The 20,063-nt window shown below is 45.4% G+C and overlaps 1 protein-coding gene across 2 annotated transcripts in view; it reads left to right on the top strand.

The window, feature by feature from the left end:
- The first annotated feature begins 2,333 nt into the window (after positions 1 to 2,333).
- Positions 2,334 to 20,063, top strand: part of LOC139759630 (uncharacterized) — a 43,505-nt gene continuing 25,775 nt past the window's right edge. For both annotated transcript variants that reach the window (XM_071681992.1, XM_071681991.1), the window contains exon 1: positions 2,334 to 2,964. In XM_071681992.1, coding sequence (XP_071538093.1) covers positions 2,799 to 2,964 — 166 coding nt within the window. In that variant the 5' untranslated portion in view covers positions 2,334 to 2,798. The remainder of the gene's footprint in view (positions 2,965 to 20,063) is intronic.

The following is a 20,063-nucleotide window of genomic DNA, read 5'->3' as shown; positions in this document are numbered from 1 at the left end:
GTTGGGGTTTTGAAACAAATAGGCAAATCAAAATAGTGTAGAAAATCAGAGTGGAGGTAGTGTGTTCAGGCATAGACAGGATGGTCAAGAAAGTAAGTTGAGCGGTGGATGAAAGACTTAAGAGAGCAATGACTATTCAGGTCAGCTTTTGGTAATGAAAAAGCAGATTTTTAGATGAGAGTAAAAGACAAGGAAGGGAAATAGCAACTGCAGGAGATAACAGAAAAAGGAATCACTGCAAAAAGGAAGTTGTGCAGTGGAAAGTTATTAGATGAAAGTGCACAATGGTATTTGGGGTGGGAAAGGATTATCTTCCAATGAGAAAAGGGAAGTTTTGAGTAGGAAAGTGCATGAAAAAGCTACTTGAGTATTGGTTTTGACAAAGGCATATCAAGCAAGGAGAATAGGAAACTACAGCCAAGACAGTAGAAGGCCACTGAGGCTGACATATGATGTGTAGCTGAGGAGGGTAATAGGAAAATAACCCCGATGAAAAAGGAATTAAAAGAAAAATGTTTGTCAAGAGTGACAAACCAAGAGAAGAGAGACAGAGAAACCTGGCAAGACACACATAAGTCGAGAGAAATTGGATCTGGCGAGAGGGAGGAGCAACACTTCCACATCTGTTTCGAAGAGGTCAGCAATAACTAGGAACAAGTGTCAGGCTATAGATTCTGTATACAAACGCAGATGGGTTGATAGAATATAGAAAGGAGCTGAAGTAATAAGACTGTATCAGTGTAAACATCGTAACAGTGAGTGTTACCCATAGTGACAAGTGGGGAAAAGATGGCAACCAAAACAAAGCAAAAGCCAGGAATATATTCTTACCTACTTTGAACAGCGTCGACACCAATAAAAAGACAAAACTCCAAAGACTAGCTTTCTATAACCATTCCTATCGTAGTGGAAAAAAAATTCTACCCAGACGGGTACGCGATAGTATGTTGGGATAGAAAGATAAGACACTGTTTGTGGTAAGGGATGCCATTTTATTTCAGGAAGTTTTGATGGATAGAACCTTCAAACAGTACACAGAGGGGAATATTATTGTGAGAAGGAAGTGTACAGTGGTGCGGTTAGTCTACAACCCTCCTAGGAACAGGATTGAGCTAGAGCAGATGAACATGTAAAACAATGAAGAAACAATCAGGATGGTGAAGAAAGTAGTGAAACAATCTATCCTTGAATAGGGTGAAGTATATTCTCATAACTGGAAATTTCAGTTATAGGGAAATAGAACTATGAAAACAGGTTCCTAGAATGTACTACAGTGGAGAACGTTTAGTTTCACCAGCTCATGGAAACAAGAACCATGAGAGATGATTAAATACAGATAGGTAAATAAATTCTCGCAAGTGATTCTGGTGGTGATATCTTTATCTTCAGACACGTAATAGAAAATGTTTCGAAGTGCTTAGTCTTACCCAAGTCTTCGACCGTGTCCTGAGCTTCGCACTTGAATACCAAACTCTTTATTAGCAGGGAGAAATAGGAGACTGTTTGACCTTATCGGAGGCTATTAAAAGCACACCAGTAATCTAATGGTCTGAATAACTGATTCATAGAATCCTGGCCAGGATATGCCAATAGGTATTAAACAAGATACGCTCCATATGCGGGCATTTATGAATAATATAGGACTGAACATGCGTGGCTTGTATTCTCTGATCCTTAGCAGAAGTGTTCAGCGTGAGGCGCTCACCCTCTGCCTCCCCGGCATCCGACAGGTGTCAGGGGGACGCCGTTGCTAGGTGACCGTTCCAAACACTACATGCACTGCAAAGGGCTTCCTCATGCATGAATGGCAGCTTCCCCCTTGATTCGATCGGTATATTAGATCTGGATATTTAGTGGCAGCAGGGAAGATTACTTAAGCAGCAAAGGAATCTTACAATAAGGAACTAGACCTGGATACATATTAACGAAACAGGTCATAAAGTAAGGCACTATTTCTAGTAAAAATAGGATTATGGCTTACTGAACTTCAGAAACTGACAACATACTAAATAGTTTTGTGTGAGTTACAGCAATGAATATAGATAGTACAACACTGTCTACATATTCATGCTATTCAAAGAAACTAATATTCCCCTCTAATGCTGCCGTGTTTATTGTGCCATAATGGACTGGATTGCGACGTACGATGCATTACATCTCCACGAGAAAATTTCCACTATGAATCTCTTCGATTCATATTTTCCCATAAAGAACCCAAATTTGGGTACATTTCTCGTAATTGATAAAAAAATCTAATGAATCATCAAAATCACAAAGATGACTTTCATCACCTATATTTACGGTACGAGAGTTTAGGTAGTAACCTGCCTGGTGGGAACATGTGTGGATTTACCTGTACACGCGGGGATGTGGTGCCAGTGGTGACTGGACCTGTCCTGTAATACTTACTGTATAGTTGACTGCCTCCGGCAATCAACAACTGACAGTTTCATCATGGCCAACATATCATAACTATAATTCATGCCTTGAGCCCATCTTGTGCGATTGTAGCTCAGCATGTTCCATATAACGTTATTGGTACTACACAATGAAAGCTTTAATTCTAAAGCATAGACGGTTGTACATGATAATGTAGAAAAACATATAGTGATTATGAGCAGTTAGGTCCACTTAAGAGGATGCCCCCCAAAAAAATGACGGATTACGTAACCCGTCAGTTGACAATGAAAATGTGTTTAACCTGAAATAAACATAAAATGTGTTCAGTGTAAAGCTAGAATGAAAGTTGCGTGATATGATGACCAATGAGGATATTGGTGAGCAGTGAGTGATGAGTAATGTGCGAAGCGGAGGAAGACTTGGACGGGATGGGTCGCTGTTGGTGGCGGTGGAAGCAATGGAGGTGGCGGAGACAGCAGTGGTCGGGGTTCTGGAAGCGGTTGGGTGTAGCGTTCATCCTGCTTCTAGTTTGTAGCCTTCCTACAGCCCTCGGACACATCCCAGGTCAGTGACTGTTGCTTGATTTAATGTGCACCTTTTAATTTGATGCAAGGTTGGCGGCGTGTATCAACATGACAGCCCTTCACATGAAAGAGTTTGTTTACACGAATTTAAAGAGACCCTGTTCATCTTTGTCGTTTGATGTTTAATTCATGTAAATACATTCATTCCATGGAATTATTGTTAAGTTCTTACTGAAGCCTTGAGAGAGTTGGTGTTTGCAAATAGCACATTCCTTTCCCATATATGTGGTTGGACTCTGCTAACGACCAAAGTACTTGTATAGACTACTTGCAGTTTGCTGTGGTCCTTTTATCATTTATGCTAAGTTGGTTTTAACATATGGTTTAGTTACTGCTTTAATTTTCTTTAGCTGTTGATAGCCGTTAATCCAAATGCATACATACCTGGGTAAGTTGATTGGCTGCTTGCCACCGACAATCGAGTAGAGAGGGTCGTGGTGAGCTGTACACATGTACGTACCTGTACAATCACTAGTTTTTGTAAGTAAAAGAATATTTGCAATGCATTTGGTTCTCACTACTGCTTTGCGATGTCTTCAGCAGGCAGACATGAGTTTGCCGCCAGTTCCTTAACCTTCGGACCGATAGACATTACCTTGGTAGGCTCGTCAAGATTTTGTATACTCTTACATCTTTTGCATTTTACTTTTTATCTTTGTAGTTTAGGGGATTTTTTTTTATGGAGTCAAAGTTCATTTGACCAAAAGACGTACAGTTTAGGCTGCACTTCCTTCGTCTCAGTCGAGATGGAGCAGCATATTTATTGATACCTTTCCACAGCCTCCATACAATGAACTAGATGAATTTCACCAGAAAAAATTGTATTAGCCATTACTTGGCCATATTTCAGCCAGTGTTCATGAAATTTAGCCCAGAGATGGTACAAGTGATAATGAACATTGTAGTGAGTGACAGTGAACGTCATGGTATTATAGAGAACATGATAGTTATTAGTGTGAATATGGTGACTGAAAGTGATGGCAATTGACGACTTGACGGCGCGTGATTGCGAACATGACGTTAACTGATGAACGTGGTAGTGAGAGATGGTGAACACTATGAGCTGTAGCGAACATGAAGTGATGGTGAATGATTATGAACATAGTGGCGGTGAACAAGATGAGTATTTGATGCACATGATGGGATGCGATTATGAACATGATGAAGCCCATGGATTTTAGGAAGACCCAGCGCAGAATACTCCTCATTTGCTGTTGTACTATATTATGGTTGTATAATGCTGGGATGGTTCAAAATATCTTCGCTTGATGTGTGTGCGTGTGTTATTACTGTTTGCGTGTTACTAGGTGAAAGCTTTGCATACGTGTCGTTCCGTCTCTTAACCAGTGAAAAGTTTTTACTATGTGATGCATGTTTACCACTAGGAAGAGAGGAGAGTGATTGGTTCCCAGTGAAAGAATAATCCCTGGGGATAGGCGAGAAGAATACTTCCCACGTATTCCCTGTGTCGTAAAAGGCTACTAAAAGGGGTGGGAGCTGGGGCTGGAAATCCTCCCCTCCGTATTCTTTTTTTTTTTTCCCCAAAAAAAAGGAACAGAGAAAGGGCCAAGTGAGGATATTCCCTCTAAGGCTCAATCCTCTGTTCTTAACGCTACCTCGCTAACGCGGGAAATGGCGAATATAAATTTCATATATATATATATATATATATATATATATATATATATATATATATATATATATATATATATGCACTTTTGAGTGATACTATAAAGACTAACTAGTATATCATATTTGTACCCACATGGAAAGCTGTGCACACACCAGCCTATGGGTTGCCAGGCGATGGTACAGTGGTCTGGTCACACTGCCGTGTTGATGGTAGCTTTGCATGCCTTTGCAGGTAGTGCTGCCGGGCTCTGGCGTGCTACTGTGTACTAGGTCATGTTGTTCTGGCTAGAAATATACACAGTGATATCTCAACATATGCGTGGAACACGGTAGGTGGGTGGGGTGGGGGTAGCTTGTGGTTTGAAACCCCATTTTTCATGAAAATTGTCAGTTTCGTATTGCGATTTTTTTAAACCTTAATTTCAGCGGAAAGCTGTTTTCTGAATTACTACATAAAGTAATTGTTGATGTTGATTTTGCTGATTACGAACAGTTTGATAGCATTTTTATTTTAAGGAAAAATGTAAAAGTCTTAGCATTATTGCACTGAAACGTTCTTTGCGAAGTTAGAATTCTATCCTTATCACTTATGATTGCAGTTGTGCAGATCATTGTTAACATTTATTGGAAGTTCATTCTAATTCCAAACGGTTACATCGAAAACAGAACTGTACAAGATGTGCTGATATTGGCGAGAAAAGTAACTACGCATTCATCTGTCTTGCAGTGAAGTGATTATGTTAATCTAGCTATAGAAAAAAATGAGAAAGGCCAACATTTGCGAGGGAATGCAGCAGTTTCCCCACATATGGGGAGATATAATTATGTAGGCATTATTAAACTGACTTAAGGTCGATCTACTCGGGAACCAGACACGATCAGTCAATCATTTTTGTAAAGTTTACGTTCGGGCTGATACAGCTGTGGTTTACGTTCGGGCTGATACAGCTGTGGTTTACGTTCGGGCTGATACAGCTGTGGTTTACGTTCGGGCTGATACAGCTGTGGTTTACGTTCGGGCTGATACAGCTGTGGTTTCCGGCGAGAAAATGTTTGAAATTTCAGCTTAACAGAAAATATATTTTGTTTGCCTTTTAGTGACCACAATAGATGATGGATCGATATGAAGTAAGGAAGATAAGTTAATGGACCATCCTTAGATCAAGCGTTTGCAAACTTTCTCTTCAGTTGAACTTGGTGGTTTCTGGAGAAGGCTGAAATATAAGATATTTACAGATTATATACGGTAGCCTGTAGGAGAAGACTTCACCCTGAGGCGGCTATTTTGGATGTTGGCTCGGCTGAGAAATGTGATGAAGGACCATCACTAGAATATTTCTGAAAAGTTTCAGCATAACTGACTGTATGGTTTCCCTGAAGCTGTGGCAAGTTTGCAGACAAAGAGCAGACACAAAATGGGATGAATGAACCTCACCAGATGAGTTGATAAAGGTATTAATAGCGCGTTAATTATGAGAGAGGAGAATATTAGGAAATTTATATACGGTATCCCGTTAACACAGAGAGCCGAGAGAGATAATAGAGGATTTGTGTGAGGTGATTAGTGTGTGTTGAGTATCCAAGGGTTGTATTAATGTGCTCAAGGTATTAAAACTGAATGGAATGGAACATTTGTGTGTTTGTAAGCAAGTAATCATGCTTGCCTGCTGTCTTGAGCGTGAAATGATGAGTGTCTTTATTTTATTTATTTTATTAGTATCTTTTGAACGGAATATTACACGCTCAAGTAGTGTATAGTCCAGGATAAGAACAGAAAGTTATGGTTGTAGATGAAGTGATGTGGTTCCGGGATTCATAAAGCTGCTACGCTGTAAAGGAACATAAGAGCTTTGGTAATGTCGTGAGGAGGTAATGGAAGCCGAGTGCAGGAGACAAAAACAGAGCGACCACTAGGCCAACAAATGATGGGGTTCTGCTCAAGGAACCAAGTCAAGATAATTGTCCCTCATCGCTAATGCCCATTTGCTAATTATTCCTCAGCGCTAATGTCCATTTGCTCCCAGGTCTGTCCGAAATATTTCGTTTTAATTACGCATGATATCGGGTTCCAAATTGGCCTTTTCCGTGGAGTATTTATGGCGTTGTATCTAGGCTGTCTTATGTATGCCATCAGCGTGAGGAGCCGCCTTTTGCATCTCATTGTTGACTTGTTTGTGCGTGAAAACAATAAATGGTTGTTGGAACACCGTAAGTGGCTGTTACCCTTATAATGAGGAACATGCAGAAAGTGAAAGAACTGCTAATTCGTAAGAAGTTTGATTGTTTGTGTGTAGGTGGATGTGTGTCCCATGAGCGAATGTAAAATTCACGTTCAGTATTCCTTTTGTTTTTCGTGAATAAAATCGCTGTAAGTCTTTTGTGCATATTTTCTTAGATTGACGGAATAGTTCTACATCAGTAAGTGGTGGTAAACATGTCTTTTTTTTTTTTTTACTTGTAAAACTAATTAGTTAAGTGACACGATACTTATTTGATTCACATGTACACAGCGAGTACAGATATCATTTACCAGATATCATGCATGGTAAGGGAGTTGTTACCCGGGTCATCCGTTCCTCACCTGCTGCTTGTTCTGTGATGACGTACAAGGGGTTCAGGACTGTGAGCTGGATTGTGACTATGTCATCCTCCGCGCTGTTGCTTCACCCGTGAAGAATCACAAGGTCAATCCATGGCACCAAGTCCCATTGTACATCATTGGTGAAATTCACGTATCGTGCGTGATATCAACATTGTACCTTAATGAGTGTGTGCTACGCTTGTCACCGCCTCTGTTGTGGGAGCTTTGGCTGAATGACATATGAGCGATCGCTGATCCTGAAAAAGCAGATGGCCGACACACAGGCAACAGACTTGTGGACTCGTGGAACAGCCTGAGTTAGGAGGTGGTAGATGTGAGAAACTCTGATGTTTGACAGTGTATATAACACAACAAGGATGGTGTAAGAGGCGGTGTGCACAAATACGTATTAGGAAATGGCTGACGACGGTTAGCGACAGCGGTTGTCACATGCCTGTGGTGGAACTCACCAACACAAGCCACTATGAATTTCGTGTTGCTTTTGTTATTTTCAGTGAAACTGTCATTGCCGTTTACTGTTGTTTTCTAAATCAGTTTGCTACAGTGTTGTGTGGCTGGCGGACCTGGGGCTGGAGGTCTCGGCCCTGCTGTTGTTTCTGGGTCACTATCATTCCGATTTTGTTTTATGGAGAGAAATATGAGACTGTAAACTTAAGAGTAACAAAAGTTCGTCCAGAGTGGAATGAAAAGTGTAACGTGATGAATGGTGAGAATTCAGGCACACACAGTGTAAGATGCTGGCTGCTAAGAAAGATTTAACTGGTAAATTTGCTCATTCTTTCTCTGTGTAGTGGAAGATGAGGCTGACCCACGGCCTGCTAACTGGAGGAAGTGAGGACGGTGGGTCCCAGAGCCCCTGGGCTTTCAGGGTTAGTCTGGGGTGAATCCTGCAGCAGGATCAGCACGTAATCCTTCCTGGTCCCTGATGGTTTCCAGGCCCCAGAGACCTGTCCCGACCCTGCTCACGCTGGCCGGGATCTACCTGGTGAATAGAGTTGGGAAAATCTGAAGTTTCAGATCTAACGATCAGCAGGACTTGTCTTGTGGTCGCGTGGTTCATTCTTGAGCAGATGATTATGTTGTTAAGGTGGTTTTTCATATGCCTGAGTCGTTCCCCAGAGCTGGTCATGGGGTGATGCACTTCCTCCGGTGTCATGCACAGCTATACAAAGTTATTTATGTTCATATCTTATGCATTTGTTTGTTGTTATACCTCAGCAGCAGTGAAGAACGGGAAGGCATAACTCTTGTAATCAATATTGTCCACATATAGGAATTCCTTTCACTGGCTGAGGACGTCCAAACTGCATGTAGACTGTCGTCTGTATATATTTAACGTCATTGTAACGATGTTTTGTAACAGAATGCTTCGTGGTTACATCAGCCGTTGTCATATATAAGTATTTCGTCTCATACGTAACACCCCTGATGTAGATGTGTGTGTGTGTGTGTGTGTGTGTGTGTGTGTGGCTAGACAATGGTGGACGCTGCTGTCGTACTGTAAGGTCGTCATTCCGTTTAACTTTAACCTGCCATGTGGTATTAACTTGTAATTCGATGTTCCTTTGATCTGTTGAATACTCTCGCTCAAGACGTAGGTTTGGCTTATGATTATAGCCTTGAACTGTAGCCTGAGCTGATGTTGATGGTTAGAAAAGTTGAGTGACTGATGGATCAGGAGATTCATGTGTAGATATGGTGAGAGGTAGATCACGAGGTACGTTGGTAGATGATGAGATAGACATGTGATAGTGAGGCTAGCAACATATAGTGGTGCCTCTCTCCCCAGGCTGGTGGATATGGTCCCGGTGATGGGAATTGATATTAAGACGATGACGAGAGCAGTGTGTGTGTGTTAACTGTAAACAGAAGGAGAGCCATCCATCTTGATGACTGGGAATGTTTACTACTTAAAGTCTATCATTCTTGATGCCATGTTGACATGCTAGCAAGACTCCAGGATAGTATATCTACCATGGTCGCCGACTTGGCGGGCCTGGACTGTGAAAAAAAAAAAATATGGAAGAAGTAATGTAAATATCTTCCTTAAAAACTACGGGGACGATCAGTGGTGTGTATCGTACCATATCTTACAAGATTGTGAGTAGACTAGCGAGACGTAGAATGAATGATACGGTTTTCCAAGCCTAGTTGCCATGGGCTGGTTACATTGAGAAAGAACGTAAGGTTTTTTTTTCCAGCAATAGACGATAGCCAGTGGGAGTTTCTATGGTGGCACTATTACCCGTGGGAATGATAAGAATATTTCCAGAGGAAGGTTGGATCAGTGGATGTGTGTGGTGGGCGGGGCAGTGGGAGGATTGGCTCACTTCCCGTAGGTACATGTAGGTAATTACCCCCCCCCCCCCTCTCTCTCTCACACACACACACACACACACACACACACACACACATATCTCTCGGTCCTCAAACTCTTCATTGATCAGTGAGGCCAACTTGTTCTAGTTCCGTGTCATGGACTGGTGGCACGATCGACACAGGAAGGTGATGAATTATATATTTCCTCGTTCATCAGACACTCAAGCAGAAACACACGAGGGTTTCAGGCAAGTGTAGCTCCTGGGCAACCTGTTCCCTCCCTCTTTATTCACAGGTTAATTAAAAATTTAAGACTTCCAGATAATCTATGTTAGATGTGGATTAGGATGTTAGACGCGAGAAATTGATTACCTTCTTTGTGCTGATGAAATGTGGATTCTGGTAGTTATGTTTGTATGGAGATTTTTTTATAGTTGTTTTCTTACTTTCATGGTGTATTTATCTTTTTACGTGGATAACTTCGTGAGTACACAGCTGAGTCATGTATATGTAAGGAAAAGTGTGTGTGTGTGTGGAATGGTAATAGAGAGAGAGAGAGAGAGAGAGAGAGAGAGAGAGAGAGAGAGAGAGAGAGAGAGAGAGAGAGAGCAGTGTGGCCAATTAATGTATAAGTGAATAGTGTTGTGATTACGTGAGAGAGTAAAGTTGTGAGTGGAAGAGTGGATGACAGCGGTGAGGGTAGTTCTTCACGGATCATGAGCTGAGGAATGTTTCTGTAGATCGATTGACTTTCCAGGTGGTGTGAGCCTGCTGGTCTGTCATCATCATCTACCTGGGCTGTGGACGGAGTATTACCACAGAATCTTGTTTGTGATCACCGTCTTCGAGAAACTATAAGAAATTCGCGTCGGAAATGATGTGTTAAACCCTGTCGCATGAATTTCAATAATACGAGTCACCATGGGATAGATAATATAGCCTCCACCCTCTTACTGGTCTTTGAAACCATTCACAAATATATTTTGTTTTTCCTCCCCATGGCGTCACACATGGAATTTCCCCGGGATGCAAAACGTGGTTATTTACCTTAGCTCCCAGTTCCGGGCTGTGTGTGTGTGTGTGTGTGTGTGTGTGTGTGTGGGGCAGGGTTCAGGTCTGGGGCCGGCTTGGAGGGTGTTCGTTGGGCTGGGTCTAGACTCAAAGTACAAGGCAGCTAGGAAGCAGATCCAGGCCCAGTCTGGAGGGTGCTGGAAGACAGGGTCCAGCTCAAGGGCCCAGTCTGGAAAGTGCACGACCGTCCTGGAGGATGTGTGTCGGGTAGGGTCCAGGTCCAGGACCGTCCTGGAGGATGTGTGTCGGGTAGGGTCCAGGTCCAGGACCGTCCTGGAGGATGTGTGTCGGGTAGGTGTCCAGGTCCAGGGCCGTCCTGGAGGATGTGTGTCGGGTAGGGTCCAGGTCCAGGGCCAGCCGGATGGGTGGATGCTCTTGTTGACGGGCGAGGAGCGAGGGTAACCAGCCTCACTTGACCCTCAGCTGGATGTGGCTTTGTTTCAAGATTACCTCACGTTACCGTCATGCACTCACGTTACCTTCATGCACTCACGTTACCTTCATGCACTCACGTTACCTTCATGCACTCAGCACTTGGTGAAAAAAAGAAATAATATAAAAAAGTAGCGTCAGACTAGGAACAGTGGATCAAGATGATAATCCATTCGCCAGAATAACGAAACTACAAGTTGCTTAAGACTGTTGCTCAGGATAATGACTGAGAATGATTGATTCAGAAGGTGGAAATCATTTCAAACTTTGTTGATGAAATATAAAGCCACTTTATATATGAAGTTGATGAGTGGAGAGGTGGGTGGTGGAGAACGTGTGTTGTCACGTGACAGCTGCTCCCTCCCTCTGTGGTCACGTGACAGCTGCTCCCTCCCTCTGTGGTCACGTGACAGCTGCTCCCTCCCTCTGTGGTCACGTGACAGTTTTACTGAATAAGGTTAAAAGAAAAAAATTGATTCTGATTTCCTTCCTGATACAGCAGGAGACCATGAATGAACGGGTTGTGTAACACTGGTCTTTTTTTCTCAGAGGTGAATGAAGAAACCTCTTTTCATTAAGCCAGTCAAGAATAGAGACTTCCGAAAGAACTGAAGAAAACCTTAAATTAATTTTTTTTTTTTTTTGTTACGGTGAGAACTAGAGAGGGTGACTGGTGTAGCGACAGGCGGGGAAGGGTCGAAGGTCAGCAAGGGCAGTAGACCCAGGCTGTACTGGGCCACTCCTTAGTACTGCCTGGGTCTTCTGCCTCACACGGGAGCGCTACACTGGCGGAGTGGGAACTTGGCCACAGATGAAGCACTGCACCTGGAGCACAGGCTCCTGTGGTGCACTAACTTCATAACGTAGAGCCGTCGTGACTAATAGCTGCCACCCGTATTCCAGTGTTGAGATTACACTTCACATATTGCTGACGCGTCAGCATGAACCCATCATCCCAGCATCAGACAACAGAGGAAGGTGAACCGTACAAAGGTTGGTGTGGTGACGTGTGTGTGTCACCCTCCTGCTGGGCTGGCCTCACTCCCCCAGGGATGCACGACGGTATGCCATGTATGGATAACAAAGGCGTGGTAAGCACTGCATGACGTGCGTCAGAGACAATGATATAATGCATACCGGATCATGTCATGGGTCATCACAGTTGTCACAGTAGAGGCTGGGCGCGGGTGCAGCCCAGGCTGAGATCCTGATCAGCTACGAAACTTCACGTAAAAAAAAAGGAACAAAGAAATTGATGACCTTGATGAGTAGGATGGATGATGACCTTGATGAGTAGGATGGATGATGACCTTGATGAGTAGGATGGATGATGACCTTGATGAGTAGGATGGATGATGACCTTGATGAGTAGGTTGGATGATTATTTTGTATCATACGTTTAGCTGTTCTTCTTTGAGTGAACAGAAGTTCTTGATGAAAATGGCGGATCCTCTGTTATTACGGACAGTTCAGGCGACAGCGACCATGCTAGCAAGCTGATCCACTGGACTGTTCCTCGACGGTGGTGACCTTTGTCTGGCCGCCGTAAACAAAGGACTTGAATTGAACTCGTTTAGTGCGGCTGATCACGATCCACTCACGGACCTGGCCGGGTTCGAATCTTCGGCGCGGCAGCTGGCCTTCAGTCAATTTCATCTGTTTATCTTTTCCTTGTGGTTGTTTAGTACGTGGATATCTGGCTCAGGATGGTTTGTGTGTGTTTGTAAACAAGAGTAAATATATATATATATATATTTTTAATGACCTGGATAGAACAGAGAGCTTCCCTGAAGTATATATAAACGCCTTTAAATACGTAGTGTAATAGTTACAGCATATTAGAAAGATCTTGTAGTCGATATTGTCTGTGTTACTGACTGTTGATGTAACGCATGTGTGTGTACACTCACTCCCAGAATTCGTCCTGGAAACGAAAGAGAATGTCATTGAAAATCCTGTGGCCACGGGCTAGGTAGTGACGCTATCATTCTCACTCGAGTTTACGGTAGGAACTCCATCGTCGAACCAATCCCGAAGGGGAATGAATAATTAGGTTTGATGTGAGCAAACCTAACCTGAGCCCGATAGAATGGTGGTTCTCGGCACTGACCGTAAGGTAGGTACAGTTATGGCAGCAGGTGGGTGCGGCTGTGGCCACTTCACGGTGCCAACGTCTCTAATGATCCGAGAGAGAGAGCGTATCGACCAGCAGACCAACACAGACTGACGGATGACAGGTTATTGACGGACACTTGTCAACATGTGGCCATCCTTCTCAGCTCACACAGGTTACAGTATGGCCAACGAAAACTGTGTGAATACATTTCCTGTAAAGACGGACGTGCTGTGGAGACAGACGGGCGAGTTGGGCGGGTGAGGGAGGTTGTACCGCATGATGCAGGCAGCACGGATGAAGGAATGCGGCGGGTAAGGCACAGGTGCAGCGGAAAACGTTAACGGTCACAGTGTACATGATCGATCCTCAGTTCTCGGTGGCTACAAATTTTTGATGTTCCTAGTAATGACACGGCACGATGTGTTCATCTGACTGTTTGTACTTCCATATGAACGTGATCACACCGTGGCTTGGAGGACGTGTTCACCAGTTGGTGTGAGGGGTGACGAGTGCCTTAGGTGCGTCGCGCTTACACCGAGAGCCAGGCGGGGAAGGTATGTTGACCACATTACGTCTCTGGGACTCGTCTCTCCCATTCGTCTATATACCCGGCTGTCTCGCCGCCACACACACTGTCACGAGGGTTCTCTTCCGACGAGAGAAATTGAGTATGTTAAACTTCCTGAGATCCACACAGAATACTCTGAGTCGTGAATTTGCAGGTGTGTGTGTGTGTGTGTGTGTGTGTGTGTGTGTGTGTGTGTGTGTTCTGGCCGTCAACATGTCCAGTTTCATTGATTTAACTTCGTCCGTGACATTAAGAGTGGCTGAATGATTATGCTGCTCCCACTGCCATCCTCCTCACGGCTGACCAAGCGAACTGGGATGCCATTCCAACTAATATATATATGTGTGTGTGTGTTATTTATCTATTCATTTATTACCTCACGTCCAATTTTTCTTATAGAATCCTGGTGTTACCCATTTCTAAGATCTCCTGCAGCCCAAGGCTGCGCTACTTCATGTTGCAGGGGAATGTAGACCCTCTTGCTGTGAGAAGTCTTTTGGCGAAACTGTACTGCTCCCAGTGGTACAGCTTCGCCAAGGTGGCTTTTCACTCGCGGTCTTACCTCCAGCAGGCGGAGTCCGGTAACACCAATATATATATATATATATATATATATATATATATATATATATATATATATATATATATATATATATATATATAAGGTAGAAGTTGTGGATACTACTGTAGTTCCTACATCAGGGTGGAGCTTGTATGTACGTGTAGTTTAAGGCAGTCATCTGAATTGTAATTAATGAATGTGTGCAAAGCTCGTTATCAGTGGGTTGAATATTACCAGATTCATGAGAGAAATATGGAGTAGAGAGTGTAAGTATGAGGCAGGTGATGAGCGGGCCACAAGCACCAGACATTGATGGATATGTATTGTTGGCGGCCGTGATGGCAACACTGGCAGGATGTGCTGCCCGCTCCACCCACGCCCGACGCGCCGCCCAGCTTCATGCTCTTGTTGCATGCTTCCCCCTGCCCTTCAGCAGATGTACAGATTACCGGGGTATCGTAACATGAGTTCAATACATATATGTGTGTTCTTTAACTGTTACAAAGCATTTTGCAGTAGTAAGTAGCCGAGGAAACTGTTTTGATAACCTGGTGGTCGGTCAACAGAAGTCTGGGCTGGGCTTATTTCCGAATGCTTCACACCCGAGCGGTCGGGTAATGTAGCCAGAATGTGCTTAACGGTTCAGTTAATTTCTCTTGGATGGATTATTTCATCCAGTAGTGACGCTCATACCCCGACACCCGGCGTGAGGTGATGGCTGTCGCTGCTGGCAAGGAAGTTTTCGTTTTCCTGGGAAATTACGTAAAGTGGCCAGGGGATGTGTTGTCACAATTTTAAGAGCCGAATGCTATGAATGATCCTTGGAATTTTAATCACATTTCGTCGTCTACTCTACCTTCATATATTCCTCTTTAATGTGTGAATCCATGTGATAACTCTACTAGATTCTAGTAATGACACGGTAGCTAAGATTGCTTGTAGTAGCTGAGGAACGGTAGATGCTGAAGGTTCATCTCTGAATGTTTCTATTAAATGGTAAAACGATACTGAACGAGGTAATTAAGATTCATTGAAAGTTATTGGAAGAAATAAGCAAATATCCAGCCAAGAAACGTGAAAGATGATTCAGTACAGTTCCAGGAGAATAGTGAAACTTGCAGGAAGTGACTACATGAATATTTAAAAAATTCACCTTCTGGCTGGAGTCAACCTCAAGTGAAGCTAGACTGGACGACTATGCATCATAAGTAGATAATAAGAGTGAGAGTATTAGCCAACGTGCAAGACTGGTGTTGAGCACCACGCGCTGGCCCCTCTCTGCTAGGCAAAATGTCGTCGTAGCTGCTGGTAGGTAGGAACTGGAGAGCATTGTGTGTCGGGGGCGTGTATGTGAGGACTGGAGGTCCCCTGCTAGGTGGAGGCCGGGTTCTCCCCCAGGTTGGACTGGAATGCTGTTAGTGTACACAGTCTTCCTGGGGAAGATTTTTCTTTTCTTGGAGTAACTTCGTAATGACATTTAAGTCTATGTTTTCATGCTGTTGTGTTATCAGATCTCTTATTTCCTGATGCTCTGTTCCATCCAGCTTACTGAAACCTCTTGGTTGGTGAGGTAGAATGAATGGCCCGTGTGCTGCACACTCTTATACAGACGTATGTATGTTTGGGATAAATGAATGAGTCTAAGACAACACTGAATGACATTGACTTATGTATTTTGTTGCTTTTCGTCAAGTCATGAACTCAAGACCTTGCCCGGGGTTGTGTGGTCCGTGTGTTTCCTCACGCACCAGCCACGTCTCGGGATGGGTCCGTCAGGAACTATGACAGTAATGCTTTCAGCGGGAGGGGAACATAATGTTCAGGTGTTACCCCCAAGGAAAACCCGCTTACGTTTTGTTTATTGTAGACTGTTTTAGCAGGCGTAGTCCAATATGAAGCAGATTTCTTTTCCCGTTTCTTTTCACTCTCCCCTCCCGTCTCTCACTCATTACAACACATCCCTGACCTACCCTGACGTCATCTGATTCTGCTCCCACTGCCACCGTGAGGCGCGTCGCCTGGCTCGCCCGTGTTCCCTACTGGCACCTGGGGGGCGCCTCACCCGTGCCTCTGACTCCACCACACCTTCACCGCTACGTATATTCCTCCTTCCTCTCGGCTTCTCCTGACTCACGCATTCATTATCAGGTTCCGCTCATACCAATACCCTGTAGGTTTCCCAATACCTTCGTGTATCCATTTCTCTGTATTTTGCCTGTGAGCAGGTGATGATGGATCCTAAAACCTTCCCTTAACTCCAGGGTATACATCTCCATCACTCTCCGGGTGTAGACATGCCGCCTTGAGTTCACTATGTGGTCCCCTCCATGTGCTCGGCCGTTTCAACCTCCTCTGTGTCTGCCTCCTCGCCTTTTGGTCACCTCTCATTTCACGTTACCTAAGTTGCAACTTAGTATTTGATATTTCATTTCTTCTTTCTTCCTCTGTGTCTCCCTGAGTTGTAGCATCCCGGGCTGACTCCCTCCTCCCCGCCCGGCACCTTCCTTCACCAGCGGCTACGTCAGGGTTAGGTTACGCGGTGAATATTTCACCACAGAAGCGTAACGAACCCTATGGTAGGGGCTGTATCGACCGTGTGTGTGTTTGTGGCTCAAGACCAGGTGTAGGGAGAGCTGCCCCACACCCCGCCGCCCCCACTGGTTCTCTCACTGTATATATAATTACCTCCCCCCCCCCTCCCACATTCCCTGAAGGCTTCTCCAGTCTGCGCTTCCCTAAGGTTCATTATTTTTAGCCACGGTATTTCCAGGTCGGAAGAGATGCACCTCATTCGCTACTCGCTCTTACCTTGCTTTCGCCACAGCATCATGTGTACCCCTACTTGGTCCTCACGCTCGTCCATCACATCCCCTGAGCTTCATTGTTTGAGGAGTCAAGTTACGGCTCGTGTGACGCCTCTGGGGTCGATACCTTCGTGTTGTGTAAAATTTGATGTTGAGGTTCCACGTGGTGTTCATGTTAGTGATGGTGGAGGTGAGTACGCTCGGGAGGTCCCCTCAGTACCATCTTCATCAGTCCCCAGGATCCCCGTGCGTCACATGATCATGTCCCCGACGATTGCCACCTGTGTCCTCGGCCGTACCTGGAGCGACGCACAGCTGTGCAGAATAATCCGGTCCCAACTGCCGGAGACAACACCAGCCAGCGACTACAGACCCACTCTGTAGTGAGGACGTGTATGATCCCAGAGTCATGTTGAACACCTGACCACGGATGGAATTCCAGATTTTCGACTGGTGGTTACCGCTTGACACTGACGGCCGTAGTGACCCTGGCAGGTGGTCTAGCTAAAGCCCGGATATCGAACGAATCAAGCAGCCAGCGTGGCCAGCCACCCTCCTCAGGGTACTGTGGCTTGTTAGGGGATTAGCGTGGGGCGTCGCATGCATCACCAGCCATTACTGTCATCCCTTAGAAACGTCCTGGTGTGATGGTAGGTCACTGGACGGTGGTGGTGTGATGGTAGGTCACTGGACGGTGGTGGTGTGATGGTAGGTCACTGGACGGTGGTGGTGTGATGGTAGGTCACTGGACGGTGGTGGTGTGATGGTAGGCCACTGGATGGTGGTGGTGTGATGGTAGGTCACTGGACGGTGGTGGTGTGATGGTAGGTCACTGGACGGTGGTGGTGTGATGGTAGGTCACTGGACGGTGGTTGTGTGATGGTAGGTCACTGGATGGTGGTGGTGTGATGGTAGGTCACTGGACGGTGGTGGTGTGATGGTAGGTCACTGGACGGTGGTGGTGTGATGGTAGGTCACTGGACGGTGGTGGTCTGATGGTAGGTCACTGGACGGTGGTGGTGTGATGGTAGGTCACTGGACGGTGGTGGTGTGATGGTAGGCCACTGGACGGCGGTGGTGTGATGGTAGGTCACTGGACGGTAGTGGTGTGATGGTAGGTCACTGGACGGTAGTGGTGTGATGGTATAACTGAATCATTAGGTTCATCTGTACATCTACGCATATCATACATCTACCCTACTTTTTTCTGGTCTTCCTGTTCTTCCTTTTGTTCTTTAAATTGTTTTAGATGCAGAAACTTAAGAGTCCAGGAAGATTATGGCTCGTAAGTCCCGGTATCAGGCGGTGCTGATAATATCCAGGGTTCGGCCTGTATCTGCTGCCAACGAGAGGGAAGACTCGATCATTAGCAGTGCCGGTCCCTCCTGTGGTATTTGCCCATAATAGACCCGAATTTTACCATTTATTTCATACATTATTATAGTGTTTTCCCCAGTAGCATATATTATAGTGTTTTCCCCAGTAGCGTATATTATAGGAACCTACGATTTAGTGATATCTTTAGTTACCCACTTTCAGAAATCCTCCCATATAATTTATACACAACTTCGCCTCAGAGGAGGAGTCTGTGCTTGTGACTGCCATCGCTCCTGCTGCCTGCCTCATGGACTTTGAATTTCCAGATTTTGACTTTATCTGCCTTAAGGTATGTCTCCCACCCTCCACATTTGTTCTCTCTTCCACCCGCTGTTCTCCTGGTCCTACGAATGTTATAGATTTCTTTGATTATCTGAATTCGGGCCAGGAGGCTGGGACAGCCTCACATCGCAAGCTGACGTCCTCCTCTGCTCAAGATGTTCCATCATTTATTCAGGTTTTTCCTCGTCCACAGGAGGGAGGTTGAAGCCCTCATGTGCTCAGCATTATCACTCATTCTACCCAGAGTCCACAGCGTCACGACCACTCGTCCAGCGCTGTAGCTTCGCCTTTTCCCGTGAGAAATACAGTTGAGTGTAATGTGTGAGATAGAGTGATTGTTTCTGGACTCACTACCAGCCACCCACATGTATGTGAGGCTCGAAGAAAAGACGGTAACCCGGGCCAAGGAGGGGAACTTGACAGTCCCTGTGTTGTTGACCCGCCGCTTCGCCGTCACTAACCCTTCCGATACCCTGACCTGCCACCCACTACCTGTGTGTGTGTGTGTGTGTGTGTGTGTGTGTCTGTGTGTCTGTGTGTGTGTGTGTGTGTGTGTGTGTGTGTCTGTGTGTGTGTGTGTGTGTGTGTGTCTGTGTGTGTGTGTGTCTGTGTGTGTGTCTGTGTGTGTGTCTGTGTGTGTGTGTGTGTGTGTGTGTGTGTGTGTGTGTCAGGGGGCTGATGATGTGGGTCTGCCTGACAGTCATCGACCGCCCCCCTCCCCCCCTTCCCAGATGATGATGGGCCGCGTCACGCGCTCCTGCACGCGTCGAACTGACGTCACAATTACACCTGCATCACACAGACGCCCTAGTGACGTCACTTAGCACCGTTCCTGTGTTCTTGTGACATCATTTACCACCCCCATCATCACACCTGCTTGGCCTCATTACCTGCACCTCACCAGTGCCCGGATGACGTCACCACCACCTGCACGGTGGTCAGGTTACCAGGTCACCACGACCACACACCTCACACAAGCCTTAGTGATCCCCACCTGTACCATAATGACGTCACCCCAGCGCCCTGGTGATCCTCACATCACCGTCGTCGGTGCGTCTTGGTGACATCACCTCACCAGGACATGTGTGTCGTGGTGAGGTGAGGCCAGCAGTGGTGTGTGGCGGGAGGTGCCGTGTGCAGCAGTAGAGGACAAGCAGGTCTGTCGCACGGGACGGTTGGCCGTGACCCTCTGGTGTGGGAGAGACGGTCATGCTGTCGGCCAGGCGCGTGTGAAGACACTGGTCGTTCCCCCGTGTGCGGGACGAGAGACCTAGAGGCTCCACACACACACACACACACACACACACACGTCAC

This window comes from Panulirus ornatus, chromosome 33, assembly GCF_036320965.1.
Source record: "Panulirus ornatus isolate Po-2019 chromosome 33, ASM3632096v1, whole genome shotgun sequence".
NCBI lineage: Eukaryota > Metazoa > Arthropoda > Malacostraca > Decapoda > Palinuridae > Panulirus > Panulirus ornatus.
This window is presented reverse-complemented; position numbering and strand designations above follow the sequence as displayed.